The sequence below is a fragment of the Rissa tridactyla genome, chromosome 11 (assembly GCF_028500815.1).
Source record: "Rissa tridactyla isolate bRisTri1 chromosome 11, bRisTri1.patW.cur.20221130, whole genome shotgun sequence".
In the NCBI taxonomy this organism is placed as follows: domain Eukaryota; kingdom Metazoa; phylum Chordata; class Aves; order Charadriiformes; family Laridae; genus Rissa; species Rissa tridactyla.
In genome coordinates, this window is record NC_071476.1 from 4,770,618 (window position 1) to 4,788,299 (window position 17,682).

The 17,682-nt window shown below is 49.3% G+C and overlaps 2 protein-coding genes across 3 annotated transcripts in view; one reads left to right on the forward strand and one right to left on the reverse strand.

Moving 5' to 3' along the window:
* MGAT4B (alpha-1,3-mannosyl-glycoprotein 4-beta-N-acetylglucosaminyltransferase B) overlaps window positions 1-6,024 on the forward strand; it is a 52,755-nt gene extending 46,731 nt beyond the window's left edge. Inside the window, exons 10-15 of one of the 2 annotated variants that reach the window (XM_054216924.1) lie at window positions 1,538-1,645; window positions 2,595-2,788; window positions 3,174-3,252; window positions 3,695-3,782; window positions 4,788-4,900; window positions 4,980-6,024. In XM_054216924.1, coding sequence (XP_054072899.1) covers window positions 1,538-1,645; window positions 2,595-2,788; window positions 3,174-3,252; window positions 3,695-3,782; window positions 4,788-4,900; window positions 4,980-5,003 — 606 coding nt within the window. In that variant the 3' untranslated portion in view covers window positions 5,004-6,024. The remainder of the gene's footprint in view (window positions 1-1,537; window positions 1,646-2,594; window positions 2,789-3,173; window positions 3,253-3,694; window positions 3,783-4,787; window positions 4,901-4,979) is intronic. The other variant, XM_054216925.1, reaches the window with a different exon arrangement.
* Window positions 6,025-17,608, reverse strand: LOC128915945 (leukotriene C4 synthase-like). The gene is made up of 5 exons (XM_054216927.1): window positions 14,687-17,608; window positions 10,326-10,425; window positions 8,365-8,435; window positions 7,558-7,639; window positions 6,025-7,294 (listed from the first exon to the last, which is right to left on the reverse strand). The coding sequence occupies exons 1-5, from the start codon at window positions 14,742-14,744 to the stop codon at window positions 7,147-7,149; spliced, it is 459 nt and encodes a 152-aa protein (XP_054072902.1). The 5' UTR covers window positions 14,745-17,608; the 3' UTR covers window positions 6,025-7,146.
* Between the last annotated feature and the right edge of the window lie 74 nt (window positions 17,609-17,682).

Below are 17,682 nucleotides of genomic sequence, written 5' to 3' on the forward strand. Positions count from 1 at the left end.
TGGATTTCTGGCTCCTTTCCCCCACTGTTTGCATGATTAACTCTGCACAGCACCCTTTCAAACATGGCTTTCCCTTGTAAATCCCACTGTGCAGAATCAAATTGGTAGCGGGGAGGATTTGTCTTTTTGATTGAGAGTTTGTTTGACCTGAGCTTTTGGTAAGTGCTTTTTGCCTGCTCTGGGTATATTCTGCTCTTTCTTTTTTAGCTAATTTTAGATTTACCTGGGGTAAAGCTGTGTGAAAGGATGACCTTCTTACCACCAACTGAGCCATTCCCCCTCCTGGCTCGACTGAGACAACGCTGCTTTCAGCAAATGCTTCTTTAGCAGAAGGGGAAAAAGGGAGAGAGAGGGGGAAATCCGGAGATGCCCTCCGTTCCCATTCCTCCTCCTTTCCCCATCAGGAGTGAGATCGGACCTGATGGGGTTGTGTCTGGGGTTGCTGACAATGAGCAGGGTCTCTCCCGTTAGCATGGCTTGTTTTAATTTTCTAATGTAATATGAGCTGGATTAGGGGATTATCTCCTCTGCAGCTCGCAGGCGTCATGCCTGGAATTTCCCAGCTCCCGGCGCAGTGGCCCATGCGGGTAGCCCATGGCGGGGGCTCGGTGTGGCTGGCTTTCCCCGCTGCGCCCTGCCTGGTGCCAGGCAGCCGCTGACGCAGCGGCCGGCAGCGGGATTTCTGCCGGGGTTGCTCTTGGGTGGGAGGTTGCGAGAGCAGATGGTGGTTGGGCTGCGCGTGTGTTTCTTTTCTTGGAAAAAGCAAAATTCGGAAAACAAATATCCTTTCCCTCCGGTTTTTAACCCTGTATTTTCGTCCAGCTCCCCCAAACTGAGAGAAATGAACTATTTTTAAAACGTGAGTTCTCGTCTTCACGCTCTCAGTGTTTTTCCCCTTTGTCCTTTATTCCTTCTCCATTGTCTCTCTCCCTCCACCCCGTGGAAAATCGGAGTTGGATCAGAGTTGCATCTCCAAGTTTATTTATGAGGTGGGACAGGCATGAAACAGCCAGACAGCTCAGACAATGGCACGTGCCGTACATCTGTCCAACAACGCCTGCCAACAAACTGAAAACGCTGCCTGTCTGAATAGATCCTGCACTTGCTACCTGTTCTTTTGGGCTCTGAACCATCCCAGGGCTTGCTGTACCTTCAGACATCCGTGATCCCAAGCTCCGAGTTGTAGGAAAAAGGCTTTACTGATAAGCCAAGGATGAAAGAAACTACATTCTCTGGCTGTCCCTACCTGACAGCACCCAGAGATTAGCTCAGCGTTTGCTAAGCTATGCTTGGCAAGGAGACATTTGGCACTTAAACCGGGGCACTCTGGCTGCCCTGCAGAGCCTGGTGGGTGACTGGACGACAGTCATGGTCAAGGTGCCCCAAAGTGCCGTTAAAAGCCCTCTTGCCAACAAAGGCGCAGAGATGGAGGGTGAGGGCTGTTTATCACTCCTCTTTCCCTGGGGTTTGGTCATGCCCTTGTCCGTTCCTCCCGCATGGTTTAACCATAGGGCTCTGTGGGGTTGTCTCATTTCAGAAACACTGCGACAGGCAGAAGGCAAACCTGAGGATCCGCTTCAAGCCCTCGCTCTTCCAGCACGTGGGAACCCACTCCTCCTTGGCTGGGAAGATACAGAAGCTGAAGGTAAGTACCAGCTGCCTCTTCAAGCTGCAGATGCCCTTTCTGCCAGGCCCGGCCTCCAGGCACACGGGAACTGGCTGCTTTTGGGGTGGGGACATCAGTGACAACAACTGCTGGGATGGTGGCGGCTGGATTTCTGTGCAGTAGTTGTGTTTTATTCTGAATTACAGTGAGCTCCTGTAGCTCTTGCTTGTCAGCATGGCAGTGACATGTACCAAGAGTCGCTGCAAGCTTTTAAACCTTGGTACTGGTCCAGGCCACCCATCCTGAGTGTCGAACCATGGTCCGGTCAAGTGATTTCAAAGCATCTAGTGAAAAACCCTGGAGAGATGACTCCTGGGTTGCTCTGACTTCCTTCCCACCCCGCTCCTTGTTCCTGGGATTTGCTGTTATGCAAACTTGAGCTTGCTGTGTAAGAGCTTGAATTGTTTGTGTGTGTTTAAACATCAACAAAACCAAGCTTCCCACAGCTATACGTGCAGGTCCTGTAGACACGCATCCCTGGGCTGTCCTCAGTCCTGTGTCTGTCCAGTCCCCAGGTGAAGGATGGTGTAATCCAGTTTGTACCACAGTGCAGTGCCCATCAGGCCATGTAATCCATTTTATGCTATTGTCAGCCTCCCAGCCACCTTCTCCTCGGGTGTGAGGACTGTTTGCAGTGCTCCTGGGGTAGGGACAGGGGTTCGAGGATGCTTGGGCAATGAGGGGCTCTTTGGTGCCAGATCACGGTGCAGAGCAGTGGTGCTTCTTTGTGCTGCCTCTCCTGACGTTGCGTCCTCCTGGGATACACATTCCCCTGGTACCTTCCCCAGATGACTTCCATCACTCACCCTTCTGCACGGTGCAAATCGAGAGCTTTTAGTTTGGGGTGCCTTGTTGCTGTGACTCTTGTTCCTTATGGGCAAGAGCAGCTCGTGACCCTTTTCTGCCGTTTTGCTTTGCCCCCACCAAGGACAAGGACTTTGGCAAGCAGGCCCTGCGGAAAGAGCATGTCAACCCCCCTGCGGAGGTGAGCACCAGCCTGAAAACCTACCAGCACTTCACCTTGGAGAAGGCTTACCTGCGGGAGGACTTCTTCTGGGCCTTCACTCCCACAGCCGGAGACTTCATCAGATTCAGGTTCTTCAAGCCGCTCCGCATTGAAAGGCAAGTGCCTGGGGGTTTTGGTGACAGGGGACACGATGACAGCCTGGAACGTGAGGAGACACTTTCCTTTCACTATTCTGCCTCGTGTTGAATTTCTTGCACGCCTTCTGCTCCCAAGGAGAGGGAGCAGTGCTCTTCCAAGGGCAGGATAATTTGACCCTTTTTTGGTGGGGCCATGTCTGCTGGAGCCCTTTGCTTTCCCGCAGCTGTGAGCAATCTACTGTTTGCTAATCTGGCACAGGTGGTCTTGTTACAAACCATGTGCCTGGGGGCTTTTTGGGAAGGTGCATGTGAGGTTGAGCTGTTTGATAGTTCAGCTGGGGTGAAAGCCGTCATGTCCCCCTTCACTCAATGTGGGTTTCTGTGGCTTTGGTCTTTGTCGCAGGTTCTTCTTCCGCAGCGGGAACATTGAGCACCCAGAAGACAAACTCTTCAATACGACTGTGGAGGTTTTGCCGTTTGACGTAAGTGTTTTATTGAGAATTGAGATGGGGGTGGAGTGGGAAGCGAAAGAGGTTTGAGAAAAGGGAGCTGCTTAAAGCCTCAGGAAAAGCTTTACAAGAGGCATTGCCTTTGAGAGGTGGTGGCTGGGAACCAGGGAGTCACGCCTGGTGTGGTACCACCTTGGGAGCAGGGATGCTGTGCTGAGCAGTTGCTATGGGAGCCATCCATGGCTGCAGAGGGGATGCTCAAATGGAGGGGACGGAGCCAGGGTAGTGCAGTGGAAGGAGCAGCATGAGGGCAGCAGATGTCCTCCTGGTTTGGGGCTTGAGGCTCGGGGTGCCAGGCAGGGGGAAAGATGCCAAGGGCTGCTGGCAAGGGCAGCGCTGGGACTGCTGCTGTTGCCTGGGGCTTTTGGGTGGCTCTTACCACTGGCCTTGTGCAGAGCTCCTCTCCTTCCCACAGAGCCTGCAGTCGGATAAGGAAGCCTTGCAGGAGGGAAGAGGCACAGCCGTCAAATACCGCAGGACGCCAGATGGCTACATACAGATAGGTACAGCAGGGTGCGGGGTCGTAAACTGCCCCTTGCGTTTGATAATACAGCCCATAGCCTCACCCTCAAGTGAATCGAGACCCTTAGTGCTGTTTACTTGGCAACGAGTAATTTCTGCTTGCCAGGAGCCAGGTTGGAATTGGATTTAATTGTCACTGTCTCCTCTCTTCCACTGCCCTCCCTCCCCTCTTAGACTAGGTGTCCTCTTCAGGTAGTTTCCAGTCCTGTGTTTCTGCCTGTCTCTGCTCAGAGCTGGGACCAAATTATTCGGATTATCCATTTGCCTAACCTGGTGGTAAAAACTTCCACCGCGGGCAATTTCGTGATCTCAGCCTGTCTCAGTACTCGCACCACTTGCAGCTTGGACTTTTATCTCCTGCCACCTGACTTTGTTTTAGTGCTTTGTCCTGCCCTTGGACAAGAGCGAGGGGCTGCAGCCTATGGGGACCCAGTGGTGTGTGGTAAAGCCCTGGTGTCCCTGCTAAGACGACTTCTTTGGGGTTTTTTTTAAGTAGACAAATAAAAGAAAAATTCCCTGGCATGCATAGCTTTTTGCCTCTTTAGCATTCCTCTGCATGCTGTCTGGTTTCTCCCAGTGGCATTTAAAAAAAAAAAATTAAAAAAAAAATCACACCTGAAAATGGAACACAGCAACAGGCTGCAACTTTTCCAAAACTATAGATATAAGACTTGCCTCCGTGGCGTGGATCCTGAACCGACCCTTATCTCTTACAGGACAGTGCTGCCATCAGTCCGCTCTGCTCCCCTTTCGCACAGCAGTGATATTTAGCCAAATACTCCCCATTTCGTTCTGCGTAGCTGATGTTTTGTGCCCCTCAGTGTAGCATTTTGCACTGTATTGCCCTCCACGCTGCTGGCTTTCAGCCCATGTCTCTGGTGTCGGGGCGCCGTGCGCAGGGGCTGCCATGGCTGCTCCTGGTCCCCTCAGTGGGGGCTGGCTGCCAGGGGACCGTCCCCACGTCACCCTTGTGCTCTCCCTGCCAGGCTCCTTCTCCAAGGGCGTCGCGGAGGGTGAGGTGGACCCATCCTTTGGGCCGCTGGAGGCCATCAGGCTGTCCATCCAGACCGACTCCCCGGTGTGGATCATCCTGAGCGAGGTAAGCCAGGCTTTGTCACCCGAGCCCGGGGCTCCCCGCCGCCACGGCTTTCTCTGATCCCAGCCCTCTCTCCTTGCAGATTTTTATCAAAAAAGCGGAGTGACACGGGCATGAGGAAGGGTGGACACGCGTGGATCCCCGGTCCTGCTCCCTCCCCTCCTGCTCCCTCCTCCCCGCGGCGCCTCGCCCGGGCACAAAGACAGCCATGCCGGCGAGGCACGGGCCCGGCTGCCAGGAGGCGGCACAGGCCGACGGGCCTTGGCAAAGGGGCTGCCAGGACGGCACCACCATCCCCAGCCGGTGCTGCGGGGCCAGGACGGTGTCTTCTCCGGAAGAAAAGCAAAAAGCAAAACCCAATATGCCATACGGAGGGCTGGCTTCGCTCCCCCCCCCGGCAAGGCCTGGGCGCTTCCCTCAGCCCCTCACAGCTGCATGGCTGCCATGCGCGTCCCTGCCTGACACAATGGACAGTTTTGGGATCAGGATGAGCTTTAGCAAGCGTGGGGACTACAAGCACCTTCAGCCCAGGACAGGGCAATCGCTGGCTGTATTTGGAGACAGAGTAGGGGTGGGGGGGGCTTGGTCATGTTGAGTCCTGCCAGGATGGAGATGGCCAGCGACCAAGATCTGCCTTGCCTTCACCCAGGCAATGGCCCTGGCCACAGCTGAGGATTAAGCGAGGTGAAGATTGACCCTCCTTCAGTGGAGGAGGAACAAATCCAAAGGGGTTGGAGCTATGAGTATGGCAGGGAAAACAAAAAGAAAAAAATAAAATACGCCACACTGTGCCTGCCAGCATCGAACACAGCCCCTTAACTCACGGTGAAGTCTCCAGTGTCTTCATGCCTTGAGATTGAGTGCAGAGACCATCTTTTTAAATAACTTTTTCAGTTATTGATAGGTGTGAAATTTTTTTTTGGGGGGGGGAAAAAAGGAGAACTAGCCCAGTTCAAAAATAGTAGGGATTAGTGTAAATCCCAATGTCTCTTCAGCTATACACTGGAATGCATTATACTACTTTAATGTGCTGTATTTTTTATTATTGGATACATTTGATTTTTCAAGTACATCTCTCTATATAAATATATAAAATAATGTGCACTGTAATAAAAGCTGAATTTAAACCTTTGGTGCGGTGGTGAGAGTCACTGGCAGCGGGGAGGCGCCTGATCGGGCTCTGCCTGCCCATTCCCCTCCCCAGGACCATGCGTGTCCCCAAGGGAGGGCAGGGACCAGCTGGAGCCCCTACACCTGAAACGCAGCCATTCCTCAGCACTCACCAGTACCCAATACTCCCAAAGCATCGCTCGTGCTGGGGAAAGCACTTAGAGCAGCCCAGGGGGGAGGCTGCTATTTTTGCCCCAGCATCACAGAAACCTTTAGCAGTTATTAAAAAAGGAAAGGTTGGTCAGCTTTTTCCTCGGTGGGGACCAAGGAAGGCACTTGGGCAACTGTATGCCTGAGGGTGCACTTGTGCAACAGTTGTTTTACAAAATATATTGCTTTTTTTTCTTCCTGCATACAACTTTGCAAGGAGTTGCCTGGGTGATGCCTGCTTTAGTTACCTGCGAATGCTGAGTTTGCAGCGGGGGTTGAAATCTAGAGAGAGGGGGCAAAATCCTTCCCATGGGTTGGTGATAAGTGAAATCAGGGCCGAGTCAAGACCATTCAAACCAACGCCAAACACAGAAATTAGCATTTGACTAGAGTCAGGCTTTTTTTCCCAAAGCTTGGATAAGGGTTTTGACAAGTTTACCCACCCTTTCAAGTTAGTTTTAATAACAGCAGCTTTTCCCATGCAACCCATTCCCCTAACCTTCAGATGTTATCACACATGGTTCCTGAGCGCCTTTGACAATCACAGGTGATTTCTACTGAGAAAAGGAATTTATTTTTTATATATCCATGATGTGATCCTTCAACATAGATCATCAGAGCAGTAAGGAGTGATGACAGCTTATGGGTTCACCCATGGTCCACGAGGCAGAGCCAAAGGCGTTAGAGGTTTTAGAGCAGAAGGTGCTACAAAACCCGGCTGTGAAGCCCACGGGCAGAGGCTGGGCAGTGTTCGCTAGAAGGGACATTATCTCTGAGGAGCAGAGCTTTGCAAGCAGAGGGGTGCCAGCGTCCACCTCCCTTCAAAGGTAAGCACAGAGCTGGGGAGATATGTCGTCTCTGACCGTGCCACACAACTGCCTCCCCTCCGCCGAGGGCCAGCAGCGGTTTTGGGAGAGCGGTGGTGCCGCTTACCAGGCACCGAGCAGCTGGAGGGGCTGCACCAGCGCTGCCGTCCATGCAGAGGAGCCAGGCAGCAAGAAGTGTGCCAGGAGCCCGGCCACCGCCAGCCCCAGCAGCAGCCAGAGCAGCCGGGCACTGGCATAGAGTGGCCCCAACCTGTGCAGGGAGCAAACATCATCAGACACCACCTGCCAACATGCTGGTGAGGACTTTGGTGTCCCCCATTCTCCTCTGGGACACTGCTGGGGAAGAGCTGGTGGGGCCACGAGCGTGCAGGGGCAGGAGAGGAGGAGAAGGGGGTGATGCAAACCCACCTTCAGCCCCACCCGTGGGAAGGAAACCTGCCCCGGGGGACGCATCCTGCACCCAGCCTCCCTGGGTGGTTTGGGGTGCCCACAGCCCCGGCCGGGTGTACTAACCGTCCTTGCGCAGCCGCAGCGTATCCATGAAAATACTTGAAGCGGGTGTAGAGGTACAGCAGCCCACACACGGCAGCCACACCTGTGGGGGAGAGGGGAGCCAAGTCCTGACGGGTCTGGGGGTCCCTGGACGCTGCCAGAGCTGCAGCCCAGCTCAGTCACCCATGCCCCCCACCGCCACCCCCCACCCCAGCTTGCCCCTGCAGAGGGGGCATGGCCACAACGCTGTGGGAGTTTAAACCGGTTTTCTTCCTTCTCTCTTTGTGAGGGATGAACTTCCCTGCCCCAAAAAGTTGCCCCAGGAGGACTTGGGTTTGCAACGCTCCCTTCCATGGTCCTTCCTCACATCTTCCCCATGGCAGCAGCTGAATCCCTGAAACCCACTTGGTACGGGATGGACGGTGGATGACTAATTGTTTGGGTTATGGTTTCTCATTCTGACATAGCGATTTGGGTATCATGTTTAGCTCTGCTTCAGCTTGCTGCCACCCTGGCGCCGTGCGGCAGCCTGACCTTATCTAAGAGATACAGCTTGGGGGACAGCAGGCTCTGGCGAAGGAGCACTGGCTGCTGATGCCACCAAACTTCTCCTCTGGGCAGGAGACCCGCTCGGCTGCTACCAGCGGCTTCATGCACACTGGAGTTGGGGCACTCCTTAGTCCATCCAGCCAAAGGGGAACTTCGCTTTCCCTGTGTAACAGCCTCACGGGGACAGATGGGATGTGCCTGAGTCACAATGGGATTTAAATTGGGGTTTCTTTGGTTTGTGCATGTGGTTTGGGCTGGGGTTCCCCCTCCCCCCCTTACCTTGATGGAAGAAGATTCCAGCAACCCAGAGGAGCGAGACAAAGATCGGGAAGTACTCTGCACAATTCACCCTGGTGAGAACCGGAGATGAGAGTTAAAACTGCACCCTTGTACGGCAGAAACCAGTTAACGGAGGCCAGAGGGGTGAGCTGGAAGCACACGTCAGAGCAAAACGAAAGGGCTGATAAGAAACATTGATGTGCTGTGCTGGGGAGAAAGGGCCTTTTCTGTGACCAAGGACACCCAATATCTGTATTTTAGAGAAGAAAAGCACCCAAACAACACACAGCGTTCATCTCACCCGCGTTCACGTGGACCTCGCAATGACGAGCTGTGGCTGAGATGGAGATTTGTCTTTGCTGGACCCTCAAAGGCTCCATCCTCGGCCCCACACACGGCGCCTTCACAGACATCGAGTGCAGCTACAGCTTAGAAGCTGCAGGGGTAGAGGTTCCTTGACATTATTTAAGGAGCATTCTCTTCCCCTTGGGCGAGCACAGCTCAAATTTGGGTGTCACACAAGTCATGCTGCAAGAAGGAGCCTTCTCCCAGACTTAAATCAGCAGAAGGTGATCAGATCTGCAGCCAGGTTTTCTTTTCTTCCTCCCTTTTTCTTTTACAGACAAAAAGGCAGATTTTCTACAACAAAGGACAGTGGGAACTACGCTAAAGACAATGTTTTGTTTTTTTTCTTGATTTCTCCTACATTTTACCATTCCCTAAGCAATTTAATCTTAAATTTGGCCACAAATTTACCAAGCCTTAGGGAATGGAGCCAGATTGGGAGCTGGAAAAAGTCTGAAGAACCTTACACTGCAAATGCAGTTCGAGCCCCAGCGAGGGGAGGCTGCCAGGCTTCCACGAGTGAGTAATAAGTCAATACCTTTCTCCCCCCCCGCTTTCTTTTTTATTTTTTTAATATATCAAAACAAATTATCCATTTGTATCCTTCTCCACAGGGAAAAGAATAAAGGGATGAAAAAGCACACAATGAAGAAATACCGTCCTCAAACTCAAGTTCCCTGAGGTTGCCGCCTCTGCAGAATATAGCGGAGGGCTTCCCGGCACGCCGGAGCCCACAGCACGACTCTGTTAACACACGGCCCGCTATTTAATTAAAAGCCTCATCAACAGCTACCCAGCTAGCAAAGGCTGTTGCCTCCCATGCAGGCTGGCCCTTCACCGCATTGCAAAAGGACCGAAGCGGGTGTTTTTGTCACTCCACAAATGTTTGCTGCACGCTGGCGAGGAAACGCAGCTGCTTTGTTCAGGATTTAGTGCCGCGCTCGAGCTACCCTTCAAACCACCTCCGGCCATTCCTTTGACTCGCTTATGAAACAGCACGACTGAGATGAAAGACGGAATCTGGTCCTTGCTGGAAGCCAAAGGGATCCGTGAACGTTTCCAGTTTAGCTCCAGCATTACTCTCTCCGTAGGAACAGAGCAAAAAGAAACAGCCCTCGGCATGGGCCCGCGAGTGCCGACTCTCACGGTACAATGGCTTAAAAAAGGGAAAAAAAATTAAAACGTCCTCGTAGCTGGTCCTGCCAGCAAGGCCCTTTGCTTCAGTTCAACAGCAAAAACATACAAGCAAACATTAGGTTGCTAATATAGCTTCAGCTACTCTCACAATTTGGAGCCAACATCAATGTAAAATTTAATTACTGTAATGCATTAATGCTCAGCACCTCTTCCATACAGCCACTAATTAGTAATTTGGCTGCCTCTCACGATGCCAGAAGGAGGATTACCATGGATGGACAGAAACACTCCAGCCAGAGCAAAGTGCTCCAAATCCAAACTCAGATCTCTGGACGCAAAGCATTAAAAAAAAAAAATAATCTAGTATCAGCAGCAGTAAGTGAAGAGGTGACTTGAGGGTGACTTCAGTCTTTCCTGGTAGTGACATTTGACTCAAGTCATCTCTAGACGGAGTCACCTCAGAAAAGCCAAAACCTTACTGGGCTCTGAAGATCCGCTCAAATTCAGGGTGACCTCTTGTCTCAGGAGGGGAGATCTTGTATTTCCGTCGGGCATAGATCACCTGCAGCGCGAAATAGGCTAAAAAAAAAAAAAAAAAAGAACACAGGAACAGTAACAGTCCAGCAGCATTTCATTTGGCCAAGCTTTATCTGGCTTGAAATCAAGCAAGCGGTTAGAGGAAAAGAGCTGATACTGTCTAGGTTCATAGTCCAGGGCTGTCACACACAACCTGGAATAAATGTGCCATTTATTTCACGCCCGTACTGTAAACCCAGATTTGGTTATCCCGCAGAGCCGAGGTGCTCGCCGGCGTTTGCATAGTCCCACGCAGCAGCAGAGCCCTGGGTGCTGCTCCCCAGCAGACCAAACACGCCTGGCAAGGCCGGCAACGCACAGTAAATCCTTACTGAGTCCGCACCCCCCCCCAGAATTGTTATTCTTTTTTTAATCTCACGCTCTGGATTCAGAGTGTCAGTACCCCCTCAGCCAGTCTGATGGGAATAACGCGTAACGTCTCCCGCTACACCCAGCGGGCACAAAGCTTTTGTACAAGGGCAGCACCGTGCCCCAGAGCAGCGTCAAAACTGTGAAGCACTGGGATATCATTAAGTCAGTTAGATAGAGATGCTCTTAGTCATGGCAGTCGACGGAAATGGGGAAGGGGATGATTATTTCCTCCACTTCGCTCCTGCAGGACAGCCCCAAGGCTTGAGCCGCTCAGACTGCTGTCAGCCTGTGCCATTTTGGGCCGAGGCACTAACCTTGTGTCTGCTACATCCCTCCTTTGTACATCTGTAAGGGACACTGAAAGTCACTTCAAAACGACAAGAAGTTGTTAACAGGAAGATTTGGACCGTTTCACTGTTTGATGAAAGTTCTTACTCCCACGGGTGACTGCTGATGTTTCGAGTGTTTCTATTTAGGCGCACTACTGTATTGTTGCCTTTATTGAAAATGAGAATTCTCATACAGGAGAAAACAAAACTATAAAACCCAGTTACTTCGGTGGCTGTGGCATCGTGCTGCTCAGCGCGTCACTTGGATTAGCAAGGTCCTAACGCAGCAGCATTTCCAGAGCATCGAACAGAGAGCCAAGGAGCCAGGCTGCAAGGATGCCTTGTGGACTGTCTAACAAAGAAGATAAAAGCAGAACAGCAGGAGAGAGAAGGAAAGTAGGGACAGATGTTGCAAGATTAAAGACAAGACAGATCCGCGTGTGCCTGCAGAAAAGCATTAGAACATATGTAGAAGAAAAGGGAATTAGAAATGTAAATAATCTGATGCTGCGTGACCTGCGTATTACACAACATACTATCCATTTAAATACACAGACATTCATTTAAGAGAACACCCACATGTTCTAGCATCTTCCACGCTGAGTGCAGTGACCCAGCCCTAAACGAGAGGTGCTGGGGGAGAAAGGTGGGGAGGGACGAGTTTGCTTTCCCCCCCCCCGATTCATGTGCATCACATTGATTACGGTCAAGGGTGAGGATACGGTCCTGCTCCTGAGACGCGGCCAGGTGAAATACAGCGTCCTCTCCCTGAAACCAGAGCACTTGCTCTACGGTAACTCACAGCTGGCCACACAGCGGCAGCTGGCAGAGCTCTGGGGAAAAGACGATGCAAGTGTGATGGCCCACCCCGTTACCTCCTCTTCGCATCAGATAAGCGCATCTCTCCTACGCAACTATTTAGTGCTCTCAGGGTTCATCCCAGCCACCTCTCAAGAAACGGGCTGAGCTAAAGTTACTGCATTGTGCTGGGCGACGGTCTTCATCCCGCTTCATGCCATCTGCACCCTTCCTAACGTCGCATTCTCGCGACTGATGAGCATGGCAAGAATAGCTTCAGACCCAACCCCTCCATCAACTCAATGCTTAACATCTTGCTTGTATACAGGGACAAATATCCAGGCAAATCCTGCAACAGATCCCTTATGCTTAGGGAGGGATAATACATAAAACCACCACCCAAGAGGAGGAAGGGCCGTTCGGAGGATGGCTACCTGTCCTCCAAACCTGGCACAGGGGGGAAGCGTTAAGGGTGAAGAATCACCCTCCCAAAGCACTTCTCAGAACGAGGTGTTGGAAAGACCCCCGCTGCACAAGCCTTCTCAGCATGGACTTTTAGGGAAAAGAGTTCAACCTACTTTGCAGAACCTTTCAAACTGATTTTTTTTTTTTTTTTTGTGATCCATGTCCCAAAGTTAAACTCCTGTGTGGAATCCCACACAGCTCACAGAGGCTGAGCCATCCCTGCACTCTGCTCCTCGGGGGAAGCATCAGCCAGACCTTCGCTCTCTATTTGATTATGTCCACAAACTTGTCAAGCCATATTATAGCCGATACCCACCACATTTGAGTGAACCTGGCAAACAAGCTCTGTGGGGACTGACCCACAGTGACAGCGCATAAGCTTTGTTTTCTTTGAAGCCATAAAAAAAAATAGTGGGGGGGGAAATAACAACTGTGGTAGCATTGTTCTGCTCTCCAGTACAGTGTTCAACACAGGGCAGGGGCATGTTATCTACAGAGCATTAAACTCAGCGCTTCGCTGAACTAAATTAACTAAATTAAAAAGGGGAAAGTTACTTGAAAGAACGCGGAAACCGTGGGCTCCCGGAGAATTCAGAAGAAAATAAAAAGCAACCAACACTGCACTAAGCTTGCCCATGACATTGTCTCTCCTGCATCAGGACGTGATGGAAGTTTTTGTACATAGAGTGAACGCTGGCGTTTCAGTGCTCTGCCTTCTCGGAACGAATCTCAGATCCGTAACTCACCTACAGAACATCCTTTCAAAACATGCAAGAAAAGCTACTGCACAGCTCCGAGTCAAGGTGACACCAGCACACGTATTTCTTACTAGTGAAGAGAAAGGAGACACGTAGCACCTTGTAATTGCTCCTCAGCTTCCCATGCAGAGACCATAAAAGGAGGCTACTTTGTCCGATCTACCGTAGATAAGAGGGTACCGATACTTGCTATTTATCTGCTGGTTTCGCACCCATTTCCCCTTTCCATAGCATGAAAGCAACATGCCTAGGGTGCGACTTCTAAAAAACTACTTGAAGTTCTGATTAAACAAATCTGTTTGAGACCAAACTGCTATCTAGGGATTTGCTGCTGAGGGTTTCCTAACAGAAAGGGCTTAGCAACCTTTCAGTAGCTCAGTTTCAGGTTTTCTCCATGCCTTCTCTTTGCACAATAAACACTCCCTCCATCCCCGCTTAGTTTAATAACAAAAAAAAAAAAAAAAAATCAGAAGTATCTTCCATTTGTAGTTGATGATATTTCTCTGTAAATGGAGAGGAAATCACTGATAATTCAGAAATCCTGCACTCTATTCTTCATGTAGCATATTTGTGTTTTAAATAATGCTCATATTAAGAGATTTATCATCTGATGGCTAAAATACATCAGGCTGCTCAGAGATTCACATCCATTTGTAAGTAAAGAGGTGTGATAGCTCTACAGTCAGTTAATTCAGCAACAAAAAAAACCCACAAACAAACCTTCCCTCACAGAAATGTGCAGATTTTAATAAAATGGCACTCTGTCCCCACCCCGGGCAGGGGCAGCGTCCCCTTTCCTGACCCTCCGGAAGCCCAACGGGGAGACGCTTTGCCCAAAGGACCCGCACGATTAAACACAAGAAGCAGACAGAGCTTGGCAACGCGGCTGCTTCTTTCTAAACAGCCTAAACCCGACGCATCTATTTAAATTACGAGAAGTCGCTGAGTTTCCCTGAAGACGTCTGCGTCTATTTCTGACCAGAAGGGCTTGCATTAGTTTCCAAATTACTGCGTGCTGTCAACTCCTCTTGTCATCTGCTCCGTGCAGCTGAGCTATATGAATTGAACACATAGCAGTGTCGGTCACAGAGGAGAAAGACACGTTTACAAGATGCTCTTTTCCACGTACATACGACATACGTTTGTACACTGGCCTCTTCATCAGCATATTTACTAACCCGCCTTTATTTCTGCTACCTCCAGCCACTCTAAGATACAACTTACCTGCTAAAATTCAGTCACAAAGTATTTTACTTTAAAGACATTCTATTGTTGAAATCGCTCTAACTTTAAAACTTAAATTTCATTTCCTTCTAGGATGCTGGCTTTGAGGTTGGCGGACCATTTTAGTCCCTATTAAATAATGAACATCTCCAGCGTGACGCTCCCCCCATCGATGGCCGAACTTTTGCATGATTTTACCATGTTGACAAACAGCAACGTTCATTCCGCAGAGACTCCAAGCAAAATACAGGAACCAAGTTCCCCAAAGTTTAATACGATTAGCTTAACACTACCTGGCGTTATATAAAGGACATTTACCTTGCTCCAGGACTCCCAGAACCGTGACAGTGGCCAGCAGGTCTACCTGATTTCTCATGGTGCTGATGGGGGAGAGCAAAACCCCGGCCAGGTGTGAGGTGCTGCTCTCCAGCCCTCTCTCCCCCACTACTGCACGCCCCACAATGGAGCCCTCTTACTCTTCTGCACCAACGCGTGTTTCCTCCACCCCACGTTAACTCTCGCCACGCCACACCGCTTTCCCAAGCAGCCAGCCGTCAGAAAACATCTATTCAAGACAAGTGCCTTCTGCTGAACGACGTAACAGCAGAAGTTTTGCGCGCTCAAACCGTGAAATTCTTGCTATTATATTTACAAGATTCTGTACCACGATGGAATCATACATTGCCAGCAACTGAAAGATGATTGGAATTTTCCCAGCCTTTCTATCGCTAGTTTTAATCAGCTCTAAAGTATCTAAATTATGCATGAGGTTGTAAATGCTCGTTAATAATTTTTACAAGTTAATGACATGGCCTTTTGCTCTGACTCCAAATAGTGGAGTTGACCGTATGAAAGATTTTCTAGACTTCAGCTGGAATAAACTCAACTCTGTTAGTGGATTCTGAATTATTATTTTAAGAGCACTCAGATATCTTATCCTATTAATACCCTAACTTTGCCAAATAAAAGTTCTGTTCTTTTCTAGTACTCAGCCACTTTTTGTAGTTTTCTGGTGGTTTTAAAATTCTGCAACACAAACCTTTTTTCCTGGCTAACATACAAAACAAAAGTTCTCAGCTGAGCACGGATGGCAGCATAGGACGCAGGAACACTCAAGCCCTCAGAAACGTTACACTGACATCAGAATGGTGACTGTGAAATATAAAGTTTGAGAACCAGCAGTATTTTAGCACTGAATAACTTTTTTTCCCCCAGTCCACAAAAGCAAAATAAATATGCATCAGTTCAAAAAGTTGCTCCGAAGCACAGGATTACGGATAAAAGACTACTGACTTTTGGGATTTTAAAACCAAACAGGAGGAAAAAAGCTAAAGAAATGACCAGACCTACAGTTTCTTGCAAGTGGGACACAGTGAGTTTGTTCTTCTGGTTTGGATCATCATCACCTCAAAACCCCATCGTCACAGATTATCAAATTGAACACTTAATTCAAATAGGTAATTGTGCATTTTTGGTAAAACATGCATGTAGAATAGCAAAACCACTCCCTTTCTCTGCAAAACACTCATATGACATGACTTTTGGCTCTCCAGGCTGCCAGCAGACCCAGACTGAAATAGAAATAAAATAATTAACCTTAACAGAATCTATTGGTGAGCCAAGATTTCACCTGGAGTGTCTAACGTGAAAGTCAGAGGGGAAAAGTCACTCGGAGTCTGCTTCTGCTTACACCATTTCAACAAACAATTCAGGCTTTCGAAAACCCTTCCATTACAGAGTTCCATCAGCCTCAGGAAAAACACTAATATCAAGTGGGAAATTAAAAAAAAAAGGAAAGATCAGTTTCTGAGCAGAGGTTGATCACAAGCTGCCACCGACTCCTTAAAATCTCTGGAAACACATGCACGTGCGCATCACTTCAACAGGGGACAGTTTGGGAAATCTCTGGTTTACTCAACATTAAATACAATGCAGCACTTTTAACGGGACAATAAAGCAAAAGTTAATAAAAGCAGTAACTTCACAGTTCCCCACAGGCTAGAAGCGGCTCATTCCGGTATTGTTACTTATTATTACATTTGGTTCTTCATAAGCTTCTGAAGTTCCGGGTCCCCTCCTCCCCCCAAACACAACGCAAGACTTGCGGAGTAGGAACATACTCCAAATAGGTACGGCAGGATGAACTCTGAGGATATCTGAAGGCTCTGAGCTGGGGCCTTAAACACAACAGGTATATAATAAGCCACCAACTTCAGTGCTTGGAGGATGATCCTTCAATGTTTGAAGCCAATTAAAATTCTTACTACGTAGGGGGATCCTTGAAATTACGGTAAAATGAGTGCAGCCTTAGCAAGAAATGAACGCATGTGTCACGCTTTGCAAATTCTTCTTTATCATTACTGCTAAATCTGTGGTTGGAGATATTTGAGATGATAGTTTAGAACTTAAGACTAGATATCATCAGTTAAAAGGTGCACTTGACAAACAGGAAATACTACATCAATTACCCAATTCTTGGGTCTGCTGCAAGTGGTACGTTTCACTGAGAGAACTGCTTTGAAATGTTCGATTCAGAGTAATTAGTCAAGTAATAGCTTGTTAACGAGAACATACTGACATCCAAACACAGGCCACTAAAGCTCGGTTCCTTTGGGCACTGATGGAGCCGCAGATCGTTGCTCTACTTCTCTTTGAACCACCACAGGTGGAAGTGTCCACCTTCAGAGGCTCAACAATCCAGCAGGATCCAGAACACCTATTTTTACCATTACTTTCCACAGCCTCTTCAACCCCCCCAGCTCTCAGCAGTGGCTTAGGGACCTCACCAGACTTCAGCCAAAATCTTCACCCAACTCGCTGCCAGTATTTTGGTCCTTCTTCAGAAACATTAACTCTCACTTGCAGTCCACGTTCCTCCTTTCTCAGGCCGTTATTTTTGCGCAATCTGCCTACGTCAAACACACACGGCCTTTGCCTTTTTACAAGTCTCAAGGAAACCAATTTGAACCTTTAAGGCCTGTTATTTTGAGGGAATCTGAGCATATTTTTTGGAACTCTACAACTCTGCACATGTGAGTAGTTATTAACATCTTTTTCACTAATAACAATAAACCCTGCAGTCGTATTTCCTATCTTAAGGCTTACAGCTGCATTTTAAAAAAAAGTCCAGAAGCAGTGGGTGTAGCACAAAGCCTTGTTTTCAAAAATAAAGCTTTCTAAGGTCTCTTTATGCAGTTCTGGCCTGTTTAAATGGACTTTCTGAAACCGTAAGAATTGCTAAGACGCAGCAGAAGGATCTGCCTTAGTAACAGGCTGACCAAACTTGTGTGCTGGGATGAGGGGAACCATCTCGC